At 40.4% G+C, this 22,857-nt stretch overlaps 1 protein-coding gene across 1 annotated transcript in view; it reads right to left on the reverse strand.

Moving 5' to 3' along the window:
* LOC134196277 (E3 SUMO-protein ligase RanBP2-like) overlaps nt 1–15,641 on the reverse strand; it is a 30,919-nt gene extending 15,278 nt beyond the window's left edge. The window contains exons 1-14 of the mRNA XM_062665370.1: nt 15,209–15,641; nt 14,188–14,262; nt 10,992–11,069; nt 10,879–10,939; nt 10,448–10,551; nt 10,369–10,387; nt 10,163–10,304; nt 6,464–6,623; nt 6,239–6,401; nt 6,017–6,096; nt 5,880–5,957; nt 5,694–5,775; nt 5,531–5,620; nt 5,371–5,468 (exon numbers count right to left, since the gene is read on the reverse strand). Of these exons, the coding sequence (XP_062521354.1) occupies nt 5,371–5,468; nt 5,531–5,620; nt 5,694–5,775; nt 5,880–5,957; nt 6,017–6,096; nt 6,239–6,401; nt 6,464–6,623; nt 10,163–10,304; nt 10,369–10,387; nt 10,448–10,551; nt 10,879–10,939; nt 10,992–11,069; nt 14,188–14,202 (1,170 nt within the window). The 5' untranslated portion in view covers nt 14,203–14,262; nt 15,209–15,641. The remainder of the gene's footprint in view (nt 1–5,370; nt 5,469–5,530; nt 5,621–5,693; nt 5,776–5,879; nt 5,958–6,016; nt 6,097–6,238; nt 6,402–6,463; nt 6,624–10,162; nt 10,305–10,368; nt 10,388–10,447; nt 10,552–10,878; nt 10,940–10,991; nt 11,070–14,187; nt 14,263–15,208) is intronic.
* Between the last annotated feature and the right edge of the window lie 7,216 nt (nt 15,642–22,857).

Consider the following 22,857-nt stretch of genomic DNA (forward strand, 5'->3'; position numbering starts at 1 on the left):
TCAACTTATATCCCTAAAATACCACCACTTCTACTTGTTGCATCATCTTGTTTGACATGATGGCAATAAATTTGGATGGTTTTGCTTCAAGGCACATTGATATGTAAAAGGTAATTTTTGGGCTGACAAAGGTCTGTGCCTTGTGACTGCTCTTGTTTGGAATATTTTAGCAATAGATAACCAGCAGCTTAGAAAAACTGCTTATGTAAACATCAACAGCTTAACACAAGTATAGAGCCTCAAGTCAACAAACTTGTTGTAGTTCTCAGAAACACACTAAAGCTAGGTTTACAATATGATGCTGATGACGTCCGCGACGCTGCCAAGAACGTTCGCGCAAAAATGCCAATTAGGTGTCAAAATGCTGACGATGACACTGTACCATTTACAATATTATTTGATGAGCGTTAGCAACGAGCCACTATGTGCATGCTCATCATAATTGTATACAAAAGTCTGTGATTTGCTTTTCATTTCCTGAGTTTCTCCCTCACCAAGTTGTTGTGGAGACGTTCCAAATTATTTGGCAGCCTGCTGCTGGGAGCCCGGTTTTGTCGATACATTTTTCCAAGCGTTTTTCTTGCACCTCTCATCTCTAAGCTACCGTGACTTGATCTGCCGCAAGCAGCCCTACCTACACGTATACACTTTCGACAGGGTTCTCTTCCATAGTTTACTTCCAGTTATTTCACTCTCGGATTTGACCTGATTTGTTGACAAAAGGCATGTGCTTCTGGTAGACGCTAGAGCACTTCCGGTTGGGATGCTAGAGTTGAACTTGAATCAACTCTAGCATTGGTAATGCTGACGGCACTCGTGACGTGACGTGCGAGTGTTTACAATATGACGCCTGCCTGAGCGTCATCGCTAGCGTCCTCGAGCGTCACCAGCGTCATATTGTAAACCTAGCTTAACTTAATTCTTAGTTATGAAGAAGCATTAAAGTGCTAAACCCTTGGCTGCTATCTTAGGTGACAGAGCAGCAGCGGAACAGCTCCGCCATAGTGACTCTGGCCAAGCTCCCTTGGAATTGTCAGCACTAGCCCTAAACCTCTATGTAGCGATCGGAGGCCCTATCTCTGGAGACAAGGGAGCTATTTTCATAACTGACCTTAAGGTTGACTTTGATGTGAAGAGCGTAACATTTGTCAGTGTGTGTGTGTGAGTGTGTGTGTGTGTGTGTGTGTGTGTGTGTGTGTGTGTGTGTGTGTGTGTGTGTGTGTGTGACGGTGTGTGTGTGACGGTGCGTGTCTGCCTGTCTGTCTGTCTGCAAAAACAATCTGACGCTCGCTTGATGCCCACTTGATTTTCCGTTATGTTCACTTTGAGAGCCATAGCGTCCGTTTCCCACCCCTGTGTTAACGCCCTATTCTTGCATCCGCCACAGCAAGATGATGGCTTCCTTGTTCGTCATACTGCTACTCTCGTAACTATGCGCTAGACAGACTGCTACTCTCACTACTAGGCGCTAAACAGTTAGGAATGTTATGACAGCTCCAAACCAGACTCAAGTAACTGTAAACCAACCTTTGCAAACATGGCTTGAAACCCAGCGTAGACCAGCATTCCATGGGGCAGGTGCAACATTTTAAAACACTAACTCAACTATGATAACAAGCTTAAGCCAGGCTTGCAAACCATAGTGTGAACACACTAATACCCCAATCTATAAAGACAGGTTTCTGTTTCACGATAATGTAGGAAGCTGGCATGTGTTTGCTAGAGGAACCATTGTACATAATAGTCCGTGGGCAAAGTCCCAAAAAGACGAAGTTGCATTCCACCCACTTGAAGACACACTTTTCTCTGTAACTAACGTTAGAGCGGTTTATTTAAAGCATTTTTTCACTTGTCCCCTCGCAAATGTTGTCTGTTCCAATGTATTTGCCTATTTTTAGTTTCGACAGCGAGTACGGTTCGGACTCCAAGGTTAGATTGCAATTTCTAGCATCTAGAGACGTTGCACTAACTTGAAGAAGAAATATACGACATTTGGACCGCACTTGTTTGAAAAGTAGCCAACAAAAAACTGCACTGTAGTCTTTGTACTAACGTGCGTTTAATAGTACAATGCTGTTCCCGGTACTTCGTCAAATACGACTTTGCTTCACTCCTAATCTTTATTGAGATATCCGTGCTAAGGGTACAGTAGTCTGAGGACAACTGACCGTACATACGAGTGTATATATACTCGATTACCTCAGATGCAAATGAAGCTATTCCGACCAATAGGCGAGACGTGGTGTCATTACCGACCAATAGATAAATGTGATGTCATCATAAGGCTCCACCTCTTTCTTTGTTTGCTAGCTGCTCAGGTCGTCCATCCTGTACCTGGTGTTTAGTCCTTTGCTTTACATAAGTGTTTAGCACTTAGAAACAAAACATAATCTACATTTGCATGTGCATGTTTTCCCACCAACAACCAGGCATCTAGTTAGAGAGCGAAGGTGCTGGTAAGATTCAGGCGCCCAGGCACCATGCGATACAGGTGTAGCTGCATGAAATCTGACTTGCAACATTTTGCTTGTTTCACAGGTTTCTGTATAGTGGTTCTGCTGTCTGACAACTTGAATTTTCAGTGTGCATGGCTGAGCGGTGTTGTTGCAGCTACAATCACTAATGTTGTCTTCAACAGAAATTTGCAAAGGAGAACATGCATTGTCCATGACAGCATGTCTGTTTGTCAGACGAAGCGACTGACCTTTAAGTACGCAACTCTGGAGACGAGTTGCTTTGCACCCTTTGTTTACATGCCTGCATTGGAAACTTTAGCTGAGACCAGTGGGTTGGGCTAAAACATATGCAAAACGTTATCACGTGATGAGATATTATATACAATGGCTGAGGGTTTAGCATTGTAGTGCTTCTCTATTCACTGAGAATGAATACATCGTTCTCTACGATTTCGACGATGAAATCATTAATTATCGCTCAGAAAAAGCATTTCAGTCAAACTGCACGGAGCCTTTTGCCATTGCAGAGTCACCACAGGAAAGGCACCTAGCGTACGTCTTCTAGCTTCCAAACAGTAGCGGAGATACGGGGAGATGACCTATTTTGTGGAGACTAAGAGTTTACCAAATTGATCTCAAGGATAGTCGAGTGATATACGTACCACAGCCTAGATACCAAATACATGTAATTGTAGTAGAGTAATCTACACTCAACTTGGGAAAGCCATGAAAATAGTAACTAGCCAGTTGTCTGTGTTTCAAAATTTTATGAAAACCAAGATTTGTTTTACCCGTCCTTTTTACCCCTACTCAAAGCAAAGCCATGTTTGTCTGCATTTTGAATCTGTAATATCATTATACTAGAATATTAAAATACGCTTGTAAGTTTATGTATGCAAGGGGTCCAAGCAGAAACTGCAAGTTGCACCTCTATAATAGAAAATTACATGTAAATATACCAGTATTTGTCATTTTTATTACAAAACTATACTAACTATACTTTGGTAGCCCAAACACTAACTACCATTTTAATTAAATATACAATATCGCCAGTACACGTCAAACGTGAATTATTGTGACTCAAATTCAACGCACTTCTTTGTTTGTCACTACAACACCACAACTATGACTAGTCACAGTTTGGCTGCACTGTCTCGCTTCACTGAGGGTAGTATTTGCTTCTTTAGCTTCAACTCTAGTGTTTCTGTATCAGTAGTAGTAGCAGTACAGTGTAGTATATTGTTGTATGTAGATATCTCACATTCCATAGATATGTATCAGTTGTTGACAGAGCATTGCATAATTCAAATGTAACATGGTTTTTCTATCGTAAACGATTCTGACGACAACTATAGCAACAAGAGGATTTGATTCAAATAAAGCAAGTCGAATACTTCATTTGTTACGCGGTCTATTCTGTACACTTCTCCCTCGTTGTATCTAGTTAAGTCGACTGCCCTTGAGCCTGGCTTTTCATCGAAGTAATTTGCATGAAACTACTAAGTCATTTCGCTCTAGTTCTCCTTGGAAAGCAATGGCTCCTCGGTGATAAATGTTTGCAGAGCAACACTGCTGGTTGACGCAATGATGCTGGTCGACGCAATTGAGTACATTTCTAGACCTTCAAGCACCATTTGAGATGCTGCTTTCCAAATTCTTCCCTTGGTATACTACGTACACTTGTGACTACGATCAGCTACCTTTGTTAGGTAGACTTTGTCCTAGACCGTTGTTTGTCGGTATCAATCGAAGGTGCAAAAAGCAGAAATGGTGCCTCTAGGGAGCTATTGTTTCAATGCGTCTCATGCAGCATTGCCCAAAGCAGTGAAATAGTAAAGTCTACCTAAACTCTGTAAAAAAAAAGAAGTAAAGTCTACCTAAACTCTGTGAAGAAAGTAAGTCTACTTAAACTCTGGAGACAAGAAAAGTTAGAAATGAGGACTTACTACAGTACAGTAATTAATTGTATATGTTTAACTGCATGTTTAAAAAACCATGCAAATTTGTTCCGAAACCGGTTATGTCTGCTTGACAGGTACATCATGCACCGTTCAATATTCCCGAGCTAGCATGCTCTCATACAAATGCAGCCACGAGTTATTCCTGCACGCTGCAAACATCGCAAAATCTGAAGAATCCACCTTCCCGTTGTCATCAAAATTGAAGAACACAGACATACAATTATGTATAGTTGCTTTCAATGGTTTAGATACATGCGGTCTCGTAATGTTCAGCTACTGTAGCTTACTGGTAAGAAAGACTGAATAACGTTACGCGCATTTGTACAAAGTATTCCATGTTTTTGGAACACTCTCTTTCAAAGTATCATGGATTTACTGGCTGCAATACACAAAAGCATTTTACAGTAAATTCTTAAATTCTACAAAAAATCATTTATTTAGGCAGGTGCGGTTGGATTAGGAGTAGCTCCAGAATCCTCGCTAAACGCTCAGAAGGGATGCGGATTCTATCTGCCCCACATACACTGAGGGTTTGGCCACGCAAGACTAGTGACTTACCTGCCTGTTTCGCAAGTGTTACGTAAGATAATGTGTTATTCATACATTAGAAATGTAATCTTAAGTTCAGTTTAAATAAGAAGTGTTAGAAAATAAGGTATTTAGTTGCCAAACATTTGAAATACAGTGCAACCTCGGACGACGGACCATTGGCGCTGCTTAAAATATAATATTCAATTACAGCTGAACAAAAAGTTTTTGCAATGGAGGACAAGTGAAGAAATGCTGTACTTGGACATGTCTGTCATTTGGTAACAAGGAAGTTGTGTCTGGTGGAAAGAGACCTGTTTTCTGAAGCCTTTTTGGGCCATGGCCCACTAACTATAATGTGCAGCTGTGTGGTGTATAGTAGACTAGAATATAATCACATGTTAATTACAACAAGGGTTACCTACCTCCACATCATGAACTGTAACAGAGTCCCACAATGTCTTAGCCAAATTCTCTGTGAAGGTAGGCATTGCACCAAACAGAAGAGAACCCCACTTGCCAACTATAATCACAAATGAACACCTGCTATATCATGCATTAATTAACAAGAAAAGCAAACCACACCATTTGGAAGATCATCCATTTCTTGGAGAATATGACTTGACCCAATCCAAACAACTTTTTGAAGATCACATGGCTTGCCACAAACGGTCTCTAAACAAGAACTTGCAGTTTGAAAACCATCATCATTACATCCATTAAAAAAGTCTCTATTACATCTACCAACCTTGCTCTACTCTTGCTAGATGATCTTTATCTATACTTTTCACCTCAGTCTCCTTAAACGATCGATCATAGCAGAGAAAAGACTACAACATAATAAAATCACTCACAAATTCAACTATTGTACATATATATATATATATATATATATATATATATATATATATATATATATAAGTGATCTGTATACTTCAGACAAGGTTGCATCTCTGTTAGACCTAGATTTTCCTTCAGATGTAAATATTGTCCGTATCAGTGATTGCTGACCCTAACATCAAAATGCCACATTTCAAGACTGAGTAATGCTGATGTGACAAAATGTAGTACTTCATCAGTTGTGACATCGAGCATGATTTCCTCAACCAGTCTGTCTCCCAACTGCCTTCTAAGGCTTTGCAAACAAAGTCCTAAATAAAACATCAGCATGGAATAACCCAGACACAACATAACAGTAAAATGTCAACTAACTATTAAAAACATTAAGCTGATTTAGCTATGGCAACTGATATAACTATAACTATAAATTTATGCATAATTTTAACTGCTTACCAATTCGACAATGCCTTCTACAACCCATTGCATACCAAAACTCTCCGGACAGCAAATATACAGGATTCTTTTCCAGCACTTCACAACTGCATGGTTTTTCTGAAAAGCTTGCTAAACAGCAAGCAAGGAAGTGTCTCTTAACGAGTTTCCATGCTACACGATGCTAACCAAAAAGCTCAGAATTAGCACAGTATACTACATAATGTCATATATAATGCAACTAGCCTCCATTCCATGAAGAATCAAAAATGTTGAACAGTGTTCATACAGACGACCCCGCATCTCTCTCAAAACTGCTTTCCAGATTGATTTAGAGTTTGTGCTTGTCAACAATTTGCAGTGCAATTGAGAGTCAAAAAAGCACTTGTACAACGCATAATCAAACCTACAAATATAATAAGTCCTGAATAGGCTATCAAAGCAATGCAGCATTGACAAAACATGTAATAGCAAAAATAAAATTTGAATAAATACAGCACACAATTACCAAGCCACTAATGCTGCACAAATTTGTAAGAAGCAGCCCTTTTCCTAACTTGAATTGCTCCAAATAATTCATAGTTTCTGTTAGCAAAATCTTGATAAAGTATTTACTGATGTTAAAGAGGAACTTTCATGGATGGATAACCTGCTCTCAAAATGTAGATCCCTTCATAAATATTTGAATGATGTTGATCTCGCAATCGTACGGCACTTGCTTTCTGAACAGAGATGTTGTGTATTAAGTACATGTACTAGGCATGTGCAAAGATTGATGCTCTCAAATTCCACCTATCATTATTTATCGGAGCTCTTTGTATATGCTTCAAAATGCTAGCAGAGGGTACTGTTACAAGGAAATGATGCTATTGACTACGTGAGACAAGTGTCTGATGACAACTAAAGATGCTACAGCCGATTTTCTCCCTACAATTACTGTAGACCAAAATGGGGCCGTGCCCCTTTTACCAAAGGTAGTGTTCATCCTTGGTTTATTGATACCTGGAAAGAAAAATCCAAAAACTTGATTAGAAGTTTTTAGGTTCCTTGCTTCCATGAAGCTGTGTGGGTGGTGACCATTCACATAACCTCTCACTTCCACATGAATGGTGACATACAAATATACAACAATGATTGAAAAGCCATATCTGATAGAGTCTCCCAGAACGTCAAGACAGAACAATGCAAGGATTGGAATTGCCTCAGCCGTGATTGCATCATAAATGTCCCACCATGAAGCTTCCATGAAGCAAAAGGGAAAGCCTGAACTTTCTACTTTGTACACTGTCTTGATGTTTCTTTCAGGAATCAACAGGTCAATCTCTGGTGCTACCTACGGTCAAACAGCATGGCCCTGTTCTAATCTATGGTAAGTGGAAACTAGACATTCTTGGAGAAAACTGGCTGAAACATTCGCCGCTCTCCAAACAACGGTCTTGCTCTGTAACAACGGTCTTGCTCTGTAACAACGGTCTTGCTATGTAAAGAGCATTATTTCCTTGTCACCATTACCCTCCTCTAGCTTGTTTGCAATCTGCACTAAAGTGAAGCACTCCAAGAGCTGAGAAAAATATGGTAGGTGGGGCATAGTGCTGGAAAGTGTCGACCTTTGTGCATGCCTAGTACATAGGTAATATGCAATACAGTATTTTCTCTTTAGAAAGTGAGTACAATTATGCAACAGACATCATTCAAACATTTATGACACGATCTATATTTTGCAAGTGGGTAATTTTTCTGTGAGAGATGCCTTTTGATGCTTGGTTCGGAGTATCCCTCTTGCAATTCTGTAATTCAGAGGAAAATACAACGGAATTACTGTACTACCCCACACTTTTCTGCATGCCGGTGTAAGTAAGATTTACCAAAACTTATGTGAGGCAGTTCTGGTAACTAAACCGGCATGCCGGTATAGGGTGGGTAAGTGCTGGCGTGATGACGAGTGAAGCAGTTGTTTTGCTGCATGCCGGTAAACCCTGGAGTATACAGGCACCCTGGTCAACTTTGACGTATTCCTGCATGCATCAATATGTGGGGTGATACGATAGGGTTAGTTGGATATCTAAAAAGTGTATCATATACGTGCCCAACCACAACATTACAAGCTCCAATTTGCTTATACAAACCACATAGTTGTCACGTTTGTAACATGTAGTTGTTCTCCAGTGTTTGGTATGCACATAGCCGGACACCCATGTGTCAATGGTAAACATGCACAAAGTGGGTGTTTACTAGTCTCGCGTAGTGGGAACCTGATCTTGAATACTCGTCTTGCCTAGCAAAAAGGATCTGGTCTTTAACGCTACCTCAGGTGCTCATTGGCTGCCAAAAAGTTGGGGAATCTAATTAGTTTGATTATTGCAGAGCCAATAAAAGGTGCATAGAGAGGCTTGACACATTGATTGTCAAGTGCAATTGTCGGTATCTCATAGCTATTCAATAAATTTCAACACAACTACTCAGTCTTGTGTTCGTGCCACGTCGGTTTCTACCAGTAGTAAAAAGGAGTATCGTTCAATGCTAACATGGTCTTGCATAAGACCCACGTTTGCCACTTGACTCGTCGGAGAGATTACTACCCAATGTGTTTGTCAGCCATCATTTCATGCACAGAATGAATTTTCTGTACAAGGCGAAGAAGGTGCAAAACGTACAAAGAGTTGTTTAGAGCAGTTTTCATCGAAGTGTATTTCGCAGCGGCAAGGCTTGTTGTATTTTCTGATTGTCAGTTGTCATCGTCTGATGTCATTGCCCCTGCTACTTCAGAGGCTCTAAAAATGATGGTTCGGTCACTACAACAAAAATGCTGGGAGGGCAATGGCCATTTTATCGTGTCCAATGAACTGCATACTGTTTTGCTGTTGGAATTGAAGTAACAGCAGAACTGTAGAATTGAATCGGAATTGAATAGAATTCGAATAGTAATACATTAAGTTATTTAATGGTGAAGTACAAATATAGTAGTACATGTGGAAGTTGCAGCGAAGACTGAGCAGTCACACTAAAGGTTATCGAATAACTCCGACATTCACACAATACAATAGACGTTTCAAGCCCTTCTTCTGCCCTTCATTGGCTCTGTGATAATCAGACCAATTAGGTTTCCCAACATTTAGGGAAGCCAATCAGCAAACTGAGGTACACTTGTGCACCAGACCCTTTTCAAAGTTAGGAAAGATGAGTATGCGAGATTAGGGTCTAGCTAGGCGAGACTAGGTGTTTACAAAATTTAGATACTGTGCAATACAATATATCTTCCACTGTCCTCAATTTTATCCTTCCAGCCATCCAGGAGGTATTTTGGCAATACTTAACACAAAGATTGTTGTGCTTTGTACTTTCATACAATGGCTATTTCTTTTAAAAAAACAGTAGTTGCAGCACAATTTCCTGAATTCTTCATGAAAGCAACGTGCAGTAAAAAGACTCAGACACCTGGTGTTATCTTACCACATGCACATCGCGATATATTGTCGTCTTACTGCTTTATCAACGTGTCTGCTGGCCCTACATTGCCATCCTGTTCATCACACTTTGCGAATTAAGCTGAGATAAAAGAAGTTGACTTTAGTTGCATTTTCATGTCTGTTGCAGTTCATTTACCAATCATAACTAATTTTGGGTCTAACATGAACAATCCTTACCAGAACCAAATGGGTTTCCTATCCTTACTATAGTGCAAACACAGCCACTGATTAGCAAATCAGTGGAATTTTTGGGTAGCTCACATCATGTAGTCTATCCCAAAGAGTGGCGACTAATCCCAAGCTGTGGTAGGAAGTTCAGTTTCAGGAGTAAGTGTGGCGGACTTCCACACCTTTGTATGCTGGCAAGAACCCTGGACACATTCAAGCCACACACACACACACACACACACACACACACACACACACACACACACACACACACACACACACACACACACACACACACACACACACACACCTTCTTAGATTCAACATGACATCCAAATGGTTTGAGGCCTTCCTGCCAGCTTTGAAAGTATTTGCCAAACGTTGCTCAAGTATCCATATCCAGAAAATGCAAACAACTAATGCATTCACTCCAGACAGATTATTCTCTTGAACTATCAACAAAACAAACCACTGTAATTTCCATCAATCTGCAAAACTAACTAAGAAAACATATACCTCCCTTGTCCATTGCTGACTGTAATTAAAAATCATAAAATCAGCACAGTAAAGCATGGCAAATTTTGGTTGTTCAAACCTCAGCCACCTCACAAACTAGTTCCAGCCATTCTCCAGTCATGGCAACCACATCTTTCCTCCCAAACACCTCCATGCAGTGATTAACAGCTTTCATTAGCTGACCTAACAAAACCAATTGCACTTAAGCTTGATGTCGAACTTAACAGTTCAGCAAGAACTGAGCTTAAGACTATATATACTACATCCTGGTAAAGTACAGCCTTCATAAACGTTAATTAAACATTACATGTAACTACAAGTCATAATGGTGCTTCGACAATAAATGGTAACAAGAGCAACTGCTACTTTCTTGTGATCATAACTGAAGCAAGATGTCTAGTCTGCCTGACTAAACAATTCATGTTTGTCAAGGCAAACAGCCAATTTGCTAAGTATTAGTCAAGAGGTGTGTACATTACACTACATTGTTTCATAAGCAACTTGTCATACCACTTTTCAGCAGAAAATTCACAAGTTTCATGTGCAATTGAAGATTGCAGGGCTTTGTAGCCTAACAAACAACATTAGCTATAGCAAAAATTTCATCAAACTCTACACTTCACCAAGCTGTGCGTAATGTATTCTTCAAATGCATTCACAGCAGTTGTATTACCCCAGCCCAATAAATGAAGTCGTTTTTCCTGCAAACAAATCACATTAGCAAGATTATTAAAGACAAATTAGTACCATACACCAGTCCTTGTTGCATACCCCTGACATGCAGCAAAAACTTTGTCTACATGACCTGGACTACAAATCTAATCTCTACTGTACTGTACTACCAATAAAGCTGTTGTTGTCAATGTCCAAATAAACATCGCATAGTCTAAAATTGTCGCATAATTGTTGAACTTATCAAACATTGCCGTATCTTAAAATGTGCTGTAGACATTTTGAGTTGTATATACCATCAATACAGATGTTCTACTGGTTCTAAGAGATGCATAGAGTGACTCCCTATTGCCATAACTACCTAATAACAAACGTAGCAAAATAAAGTATCCTCTAACCTACCAACATGCATACAGTACAATCCTCTGTTGATAAATAATGGCTTCAAAAAAGGGTGAATATTTGCATGCACAGATTCCAGGTAAACTTCCGGATACAAAACCTATTTATGAACGTAGACTGTGCAGACTACACAAACAGAGTAAGCTCAAACTGAAGCCAGTTAAGCACAATGAAAGCTACAAAGCAATACTCATTGGGAATAGCTTCTATCTGGGAGCAAATTTACCTTTTCCCCAATGAGCCTTGTGAATGCAAATCGCTCACATGAGCACTATAAATGTCTATACATAACACCGGCTGCCAACTGCTCCTTCCACCTACCATAGACAGAATATAAGCCGGTGCTACCACCCCTACAAATTTGTCTCAACTCCTGTTGGCAACTCCGGCAAGAATGGTGAACAGTATACCGCCGGCTGGGTGCTCCCACCACAGTCGTTTCGCTCCCCCTCGCCCTAGAGCCTCCACTTTAAAATAGGCACAGTGTAGAAGTCACACATCGTGTTCAAAACCAGTTGGGGTAAAGGTAAAGTTCATCCCAATATCTACGGTATCCGTAGTTGGCAACTCGTTAGCAACAATGTCCCATACAAAGCGCGCCCATTACTCTTCACGTTTGTGCGTACTACGGCAGCAAGATCGGATGCTTGTAGATTTTCAGGTAGCACTACTTGAAATACAATGTTTGTTGTTTCTGATCAAAATTGAGATTTTTCTGGCTTAATGTTCTCTCATGCCAAACAGCGACCTAGTGATTGACTGCCCAGCCATTGTCTTTTGTTACCTCGTACGACACGAAATAAAACAGTACATTGTGATTGGTCACTCACTTGCATACCATACATTCCTGCAGTGTGACACCCATATATGATCATTTTTGACATACATACATTGCCACCAGAGACTTGGGGCAAATAGAACCCCATTACTCTCTGTTTGTGATGACCTTGCGCTGGGAGGTGACTGATGATGCAGCTGTATTTGTTTACTACACCCACATGTTAAGTGATATCCCATTATCTGTACAATTAGAGGTCATATTGCAAAGATGTTAGGTAACAGTAGAGGAACTCACAGGCTATCAAGACGAAACAGAACGAGAAGAGGAGTCAGAAATACCAAGCAACTACTCATGAAACAAGAGAGACTGTGAGTTGATGTCAAGCCAGCAAACCATTTAGTGACCTTGCTAATTGGCTACTTCCTCTATTAGCAGCCTTCTTGTTGTAAAGTCATACCTTCTTAATGAGTTAAGAACCCTAACAACTCTTGATATGCAAAAGATGCCTGTGCAATACATACATCGTTGGTACCCTAACTATACAAAGTCGGGGAATTGTGGTTCTCAACGATACCAAGATCGTCACTGTCCGCCCTATTGCGCAGAAGTTATTACAGATTTTCAAAGTGCAAGATCAACGCGAACAGTGAGTGGTATACCGCTCCTTGCAAGTCACGTGACTTCGAAGTCCTGGTCCTATAACTCGTATCTTTCAATAATTCACATGCTTATATGTGATTGTTGGGCCTAGACATGAAACATTTACTAATGATAGACACATCTACATAATCTACAGAAGTTTCAGTACAATTTCTAATATCAGATCAATGAATAAGTGAAATGGCAAGAAAAAGCACATGCAGCTGTGCATGTTGAAACCAGAAATGATTAACTAAGTTCTTGCAATATCTAATAGACATATCCATGCTTAAGAGCTTCCACATAAAGAAGTTAGCACGGCACCTCATTATCTTATTGTATAACTGCTTGTGCAATGTTTTCAAACATGTCTAACAGTTTCATTATCAAGTACTTTGGTACAAACGTTATCCAAAATGGTAACTGAATAAATTTGATTTGAGCCTCAAGTTCATATCTCATAAACAAATTCAGTTTTTACACTTCCCCAAGTTTCAGGGAAGAACCAAAAAAGAACAACAAAAATTCCACCCCAATATTGACAATACAGTGTTCTCACCAGAGCCAGCAATGTGGGCATTCTGCAGGTTGGAAGGGTTCATTGCTGGCTGAGAGAAAAATTGTGGTATTTCTCCAGTTAAACCCATCTAAGGAATTTGGTAGCATGAGTGGAGTAAGATTTCAAAGCTGCATACAGTAACACAAGAACCTTTTCAAAAGGATTAGTATTTTATGGTTAATTACTGATGTTGAATGTCTGCACTTGTGCTGTATCACAGCTGCAATGCTGTTATGGAAGATGCCAATACTTTGACACATCCCTAACTTCTACAAAAACCAGTCTGCCTATGGTAGGCCATCTAAACAGCTGCAGGTCATAGGGGTGACATTTTGGTTTTAGTAAATAGTAGCAAGTTGCACATGACAAGCGGTTTTATTTGGGCATCAATCCCAAGGAGTAAAATGTGTGCAAGCTCAAAGCGATGTCTACTTTAATGCATGACATTATAACTCAGTTAGTGTTGCCATTGCTGATTGGGACAAAACTCTGGCGAAAACATGCACTACAACAGTTTTTCATTTTGCAAACAGATATAAACTAATACTACTCTACCACGAAACAAGCCTTACACTTTCTATTGGCATTTTCACCATGTTTAGAGAAGGTGTATGAATCTGGCCATGCCCCTAAAGGTGGTTCATCCCTACACACAAAATACTACTGTACACTGTAGCATAAAATTAAAAAAGAACAGTTTCATTTGAATCAACTATTAATTAAAGCCATGACACTCAATCCAGCCTAACAGCCACCTTCTGCTCACCTGTAAGTCCAACATAACAGGATGATGACAATCAACAGTGTGGAGCAGCTTCTCTAAGGCCTCAATTCGAGATAACTACATGTACAAAACCATACACTTTTTTCTACATCATAGCAGTAATAACAGTAAGAACAATAACATCAACAATAATTAACACAACATATATTTGAATAGATTTGCTCTACATCCATACTGCTACATATGCAATGAAACACTAAGCACTAAAACTAGAGTGTTGTGCTAGCGACATCTGCTATATGCAATGAGATACATACATACATACATACATACATACATACATCTCAAACATGATAATGATGTTTCGCAGGCTGGATTGCAATTTTCTCCACTGGCTGTGGAAACTCTTGGATTGTGGTCTCCTCAAAGTTTGGAAACTTTGAAAGTTATTGCCAAGAGAGCTGCTTACCACCGCAACATTACTACCAGCCAGTCTGTGTGCCAGCTACACAAACAGTTATCTGTGTGTCTGGAAATTTAATGCTCGTTTAGTTTTAGATCATTTATGTTTAGATTGTGATGACTTAACTGGCTTGTCTTATATTTAGTGGTCTAGACATCTATGTATAGTTGTACTTGAAGAAATAATATATGATTCTTCTATATACATACATACATACATACATACATACATACATACATACAAACATACATACATACATATATATATATATATATATATATATATATATATATATATGTATTATATATATACACACATTTTGAAGAAAATCGTATTAGACATCTTCAAGCTTAACGTCAGAAACGGAAAGAACAAATTGTTCCTACCAACAAGTCATTTGTTTGCCAATCTTGTGGCAAGGAATGCCGTTCAAAAGCAGGTGTTAAATCCCACCAGAGACACAGAGGACACTAAAGAGAGTCATCACTGTTATCAGTGGACATGCCATCATATATATACATATAATGTTTTCAACGTATATTTAACAAACTAATAGTAACCCACTAGAGTATCATCATCTCAAATCTAGTAAGAGCATACCAGATTCTGCAGCGTAGCCAGATGATAGTCATGTCGTATATGGAATCAAGATTTTCAACCAAAATTGATGCAAGATGCTTCAATAAGGTGTCCGTAAGCTTACTCCATCCTCCTGTGCATGAGAATACTGTACGTGTAAAGACGCATACTCTCTGTTGAATTCGCTCTTCATAGTTTCGTTTTTTTCCTATTCATTTTTCTTGTAGTTGGCTTCAATGCTACTGTATCTGGTATATGTCACATTAGTGTTAAAACTCACACGTCGAAAAAGGTTTTGAAACCTTTCACCCCAGAAGCCCTTTGCCAATATGTCGAGTAGAGCTCCACTATCTCAGCAGTTAGTGTGAAATGGAAGGACCTCACCTGATAGAGGTTGTAAAGTTGGTTCAATTTGATCATTACATACTTTGTTTAGGAGGTCCCATCTTGTCTTTTCAATTCGTTATGACAAATGAAAGGAAAGCCTCCTGTAGGGCACAACAACGCATGATTGACATCAAAACTTTCTCCACAAGGACAATTGTTTGATAGATATTGAGGTCTCCAGTTATAGTGTAGGCATACAGCATCTCCAAATTCACTTTATTAAGTGAAAGTCCATGTTCTCGTAAAGGGAGGACAATCAATCAAGATGAAGCTTCTTGTTATCACTTTTGAGAGTAACTATTCTGTTGTTAGTGTAGTAAGATCAGTTATGGCCAGACCTCCACATCTGGCTGGGAGTGACATCAACATTCTCTTGTTGGAATTGAGAAGTGCACGTCCTGTGATGGAAGGAATAAGTTCATTCTGGATCAATTACTTAAGTGGTTGTAGTAGCTTAGGATCAGTATTGTTGGTTCTCAAAGAAAACGTCCATTTGAGCATACTCTGTGTGTGTATAAAAGAATAGTGCTGACAGTGGTTATGTTTTGGCAAATTATGCAAGTTGGTTAATTACTTCTGACTATTCTGTCATTCTTTCTTGCATTGCATTTTTGCAATAATCCTCTGTGCCAATGAATGCTCAAAGGTAAGGATGACCCTCAGAAGTGATGTTAATGTCAGTTCCTGCAAAGATCTTCTTGCTTTGAAACTCTGAGGCTTGACAATAAGACATGACTTGATTGCATTGGGATAGTATCTCAATTTAGGACCTGCCTGAGAGAGAATGTCCCACCATCGTCGAATCGAAACAAGATCTAGCAGAGTTATCTGCATACCAAATTTTTGTTCTTGCTATCATGTAATTTTGAAATCAAGGGCATTGTCACCAAGGCACACATACACATTACTAAAGTCCATACCAAAATTAGAGACAACGTGGGAATTGTGGTGAAATGTTTAGATGCTTAGGGATTGGTTAGAGGAGGGGTCGCTAATTGCCTCTGATTACTTGTTGCTCGAAGCCACAAAGGGAATCACTATACAAGTAGGCAGAATAGACAATTCAAGTTCAGACCGCAAAGAGATCTATGCCTGTAAGGAAATGATGAGAATGTTGACTCTGATTGAAGCTAATTACTTCATCACGTGAGCGGTATGCTTTGAAGCCCAGGTGGATTTCCGTGGATGCTCTTTAGCTTAAACTGAAGGCGGTCTCTACTCACGTGTCTAGACAAGAAGCGGCTATTAATGTAAGAAAGTACCAATGACAATTCATATTTAGCTAATCGTCATCGCCTTGGCACGAGCTTTCGACTAGAGTTGAAATCAACTCTCTACGACACTGGATAGCTGAGATCCGGCAATTTCCCCACGTTGCCTCTAATTTCGGTAAGGACTTTAGTGGGTCTCCCTGCGTGGTTCCTTCTTTGGACCACAAAGATTCTCCACCGACGAAGAGTCTAGAGAGTAGGCATTAAGTGTTAAGCAGAATTGGAAATACCGCTAGGATTTATCACCATGTTTCTAAAAGTAACCTGACTATTCAGGCAGTTAGAAGAATTTGTGGCATCGATAAGCAGAACAGCTTTAGCGCCGGTATTAGCAAAAAATTGAGTTTAAATCATGTACCGCTACCTCGCAATCTGAATTCTGACCTGCACATAATTGCATGGCACCAGTGACAGAAAGAATGTCAGACTGGACAACTGAAAAAACCGCGTTTCCCACAATTCTCCTGACCATTTCACATACACCAATTGGGCATAATCTAGGGTTGTTATTCAACGAAATCAAGCAGCAGGCAACCAATGCTTTGCTGCCCTCAGGTCAACAAATTCAGTGCATAAGCGCCTTGCTACTGCTGCTACAGCTGCACATAGATCATCAGAAGAAGTTCAGAAATTGGAGTACATAAGCATCCAATCATTAGCATTAAGACCTGAAAGTCCAGCTGAGCCAGTGAATCTCACATAAACTATGCAAATAGGATTGCCATCGATTTGATTTAGTCTGGACTACAATCTTAGATAAGTGATTTGGCATGGAGACCGTTGGCAATGAGGATAAGTGCTTTCCTGGTAGTCATTAATATCTACTGGGGTGCTGTTCAGAGCCAGAGTTGGCGAAATCCCTGTAGCGCATGCAATCAATAATGGTAAGCCAGTTATTAGTGTCATATGGATTACACAGAAATATGTACCTCTCTGGGACTTACCTACCGGATTGGTGGGTGCCCAGTTGAGAGTAAAGGCCCCGCTTACCCTATTGAGAGGGTGATGATGACATAGTCTAGTGGTTAGAGTTCTGGTTCTCTTACCATGATGGCCTTGGGTTCAATCCCAAGTGGCTATAGGCTATAGCAATATAATGAAAGTCTGTTGGTTCTTTCTCACTGTCTACTCGGCTATGTCTGTGAGGGTAGACTTGTTTCCGTCAATGAGGAGTTTCTGTGATCTGGCATGGGAATGTTGGCAATGAGGATCAGTGCTTTCCTGGTAGTCACTGATGGCCACTGGGCTTGCTGTTCAGAGCTGGCAAAATCCCCATAGCGCACGCAATCAATGATCAATAAGCCGGTTACTAGCGCCATATGAGTTACACGAAAACATGTATCGTACTTCCGTGCTTTTAATGGCATGCCGGTTAATTACCGCTGGTTAATTACCGCCGGTATATTGTGGGGTAAAATTCTAACTCGGGAAACTGAGCTATTCTCGTTGCCTCATTTGATCCAGCCACTGCTGATGCTTTCCTTCTCTTCCTAGACGACACTTGCTTGCCCTTCTTCATCGTTTCAATTCGTTCTTGACCTTTTATCCAGTCTTGCACGCAGCTTCTCGGAACTGCATTCTTTGGTCGTCTTTGAGATAATACCTTCCAAAGCTGCCAACCTCATTAAACTTCACTCATTTTCTGAATTATATACGATATTCTACCCTTTGTAGTCGTGTCAACTTCCGCCATCATCAAGCATATGCAGATGAGCATTACAATGTCGTGCGTGTCTAGAGTTCCTAAGACCCATATACCTCAGTCTGTACCGGTATGCCGGTATAAGGTACCAGATTGGTTCTACGCTAATTTTGGTAAACCCCACTTTTACTAGCATGCCATTAAAAGTGCGGAAATACATCTTTGAGACTAACCTGCCAGGTTGGTGGATGCCCAGTTGAGGGTAAAGACCCCCTTACCCTACCTAGAGGGTGATGACGACAAACTTGTAATGCATTTCAGTATATTATACTACATACATATAACAACTACAAGTATAAAAACAATTTGAAAAATTAGAAAGATGTAGGGTTGCCGTATGAAAAAGAATAGAAACAAGACCATGTAAGGGTGTGCTGTGACATCTTTCGTGTACACACTGACTGAGCATTACATCATCCCTACATTTCACCATTTTCTGATTAGTAAGGTACAAAACACATATTATAGTGTCTCTAGAAAATGGTGCAATGTAGAGATGATCTATTACACAGTCAGTCTAGTCTGTATACGAAAGATGTCACAGCACACCCTTACATGGTCTTGCTTCTATTCCTTTCTGTACAGCAACCCCACATCTTCTCTCATTTTCAAAATGTTTTTATACTTGTTTCCATTCTGTTTTTGCACGAGCGTAGATATGCGCAGTGGCAACGGGGTGTATGGTAGCAGATGTACACAGTCAGAGTTGTATACAGTATGCAAATGGAGGTGGATAGTGAGGCTAGAAATCGACACATTCCCCATGTAGTGCTCAGTCCAGGAAACATGTAGGGTAGATTCGGTGCAAATGCAATAAGAATTTAGAGAGAAACGCTATCGGGCGAAGAGCGGTTTCAATCAGCATAAAGTCTTCGGTCGCTGGAAGAATTGCAGAGGGCAACGCCATGTACAGTCTACACGAGACTGGTGTGGGCGTGTGTTTGAATGAACTAGAAGGTGTAGCATTCGCGTCATTAAGAGGGGACCATGCACTGCAATGACAAATTTGAGTAGTCATAGACCTGCGCTGTTGCAAGTGCAGAGGTTTGGTATAGAAATCAGCTTTGTAGCATAAACGGTTGATACTAATACCCGCTCTTACAGGAACTGAACACAAACTCAACCCTACATACCAATGCGGTAATTGGTGATATCAACAACTAGATGCTATTACTCCAAACAAACTAAAATGTCAGTTATTTGTTACAACTCTTCTAGCCGAGACCGAACTATTGATGTCTGGCAAGAATGACTTTAGTTTTGACATCCTCGCAGACACATGATTGACTGGATCAATCAAAAGGCTAGTCTGCATCGTATCCAAAATAACATCGTGCGGTCTGTATATTCCTTTTTCTGCAAGCACTGAAGCCAGTATTTAACAAATGTCGGCGTGATTTTATTGGTTCCGCCAGCACACGAAAGAAAGATGGGCGTGAAGGATCCATGTTCAACTCAAAAGACTCTTTGTTCATATTGCAGTCGCTCGTCTAGTTCATGTCTACGAAACAGCAAGTCAATTGATGATGAAGTGTAAGAAGGGCAACATCTTAGATTAAAGACTCCGACGTCAAAAAACGTCTTTCTCAATGACCTCCCCACACTCCGCGCGCTAAAATATCCAGGCGAGCTTCTTGTTCAGTATTTGCAGAGCAACCTGGTAGTGACTCTCCAAGTACGGGTTGAAGTCTAGGTTCTATTTCTACGTAGGAGCAGACCTCCTTAAGCATTCGGTAAAAAATCACAAACATTATTGTGACATTGTGAAGGAAATCCTCCTGTCAGACAAGCTAAGACGTGGTTGTCGTAAATAATGCTCTACAGACGCAAAAGTGTGATAAATGTTGTGGACGCCAACCATATCTCAACTGTACTGCATCATGAAAAGCTGCTTTGTGGACATACAATCCATGATCCTCCAGCGGTAGGGTGGTCAACCAATTAGAAGATCCCTTCTCACTTGCCAAATCTACAGCTCTTTTCAACTGTGTGACAGTTGTTGCATCACCAATGTACTGTATGTGTTTTGGCACTTTCTGGTTTTTGTAGTTTTACAGATGGCTTTAACTGACTTTGAATGTTGATCAGTTAAAGATCTCTGCATTGTTGTAAGATTGCTGCAATACGAGGAGCCATGACCATTCTAGATGTATGAATTTCTGTATACAGTAAAGTTGGATCACGTAAGCCCAGGTCACTAGAGCGACAAGGCAAGAAAAGCAATCTTTTGATGGTATCTCCACGTTGATTTTGGTCAGTGAGCACAGGAATGAGCTGGGTCCTGATGACATATCAGGGTTCTCGCTACAGTGTGGAAGCGTGGTGCCACGCACAGAAACGGTAGCTAGGAGTCCAAAGTCTTACAGCTAGAGAATGATGAGAATTCCATACTACTGAAGAACACAATACTATATTACTTAGTAAAGGTGACAATAGCCACAAATCTAGGCTCTTACACAATAATGCGGGATGATAGCCTCACTCCAAACATGTACACACAAGTGTTAATTGCAGTCCCGGATGCACTGCCCCCGATTCTAGTCCTGGATGTCCTTTCAGTGACACAGAAAACACACCTCCTCGGGCTCTTGTCCGGGAAGTAGCACCTAGAATCTATTCTAGACTAGCCATGGCTTCATGCAAAGCAAAAACAGTACTTTCTCGTCAATCAACACCAGACTAAACAGACTTTCTGTAGTTTCGTCTACGAAACTTGTGCATGTACACATCGCTAAGAAGGGATTTCTTTGCCAGGGCACTTGAATGTATGTTACACGCAATAGCTAGAACGCAAAGTCTACCTCACTCGAGATCAGCTCCAGTGCACATGTCCGACTGTAACAAGCAAACTGCATGTGTTGTGGACCCGCCAATCCAGCCACACTCCCAAAAATCTCTAGTGAGAACCCTGACATACTCTAATGGTGCCAGATTTGCTGTAGTGTATTAGACAGTTCTTGTTGAGTAAGTCCACTTGCCTTGCAGACCATGTATCAAAACAGAATACGCTGTGTGAAGTTGGAACTTTGCTGCAATGTAAGCTAATCGTTCTATTTCTGCTATCCAGTTGTCACTTTGCCCTTTTAAAAGGAATTACAATATTCTAGATTGCCCAAAGGTGATCCTAAATAGTTTCTTCCTAATTTGGTAACATTCATTTAGTTATGAGCAAATATCTTCTTGGCTTCTTCCAAGTGTTCTGCTTTAACTAACCAGGATTTACTGGCATTGGGAAAATAACCAAATTTGGGACCCATGTTGACAACATTAGTCCACCATTGTTTACGAGAAGACAAATTCCCACCTGCAGCTGCATCAGCATACCAGACTTGATAACTGTTCAGCAATTGTATTTTATCAATCAGTGGAACAGTGGCCAAAGAATACATAGCCATGGCCAACGAGTCTCCTTGGGTAGTGCCTTCTTGTGACAGCAAAGTTTCACCGTCGACTAATAGCTGGCAAGATGTTTGGAAATGTTGGCTAGTACAGGGTATACTGCTGGACAGCTTACCACTATGTTTTGCAAAGTAAATTGATGGTTCCAGCTGTTAAATGCATTGGATGCGTCTACTAAAAGGACACCTTCAGTTTTAGAGTTGGCATACAATGAGTTCAATGCATGAATAGCTGCTTCACAGCCAGTAACCTGACCTGCGCGTAGTTAAGCTGCTTCAGTGGCTGTTACGATATAATAATAATAATAATAATAATAATCAGAAATAGGAAGACAAACAATTGTCTTCTTATTGATATCAGCTGTCCTGCTGATGGCAACATTGGCAAGAAACATGCTGAGAAGTTGGCGAAGTACAGCGACTTGCGAGTGGAGATAAGCCGCATGTGGCATTGTCGAACACTGGTGGTTCCGATGGTCTTGGGAGCTTTGGGCACAGTGCACGCAGGTATTGCACGGTGGCTGGACATTATTCCAGGTCATCACAACCTGCAGCACTTACAGAAAACAGTGCTTCTGGGATCTACTCGGATCCTTCGTAAAGTCATGTCTTCTTTCTAGACAGCCGTGATGGTCTAAGTACTTCTGAAGCAGGGTTTGCTTCCGGTACTTGTAATAGACTTTACAAACCAGACCGATCTGGTTGAGCACGACATAATAATAATAATAATAATAATAATAATAATAATAATAATAATAATAATAATAACCGTGGCTTAGTGGTTAGCGACAATGGTTACCACTCCATGGTTTGGGGGTTCAAACCCCAGTGACGACAGTAAATTATGAAACGTGTCTGTCTTTCTTTCTCATGTTTCTCTAGCTTTATCCATGAGACTATGACTCGTTTCAG

The sequence above is a fragment of the Corticium candelabrum genome, chromosome 21 (assembly GCF_963422355.1).
Source record: "Corticium candelabrum chromosome 21, ooCorCand1.1, whole genome shotgun sequence".
Lineage (NCBI taxonomy): Eukaryota > Metazoa > Porifera > Homoscleromorpha > Homosclerophorida > Plakinidae > Corticium > Corticium candelabrum.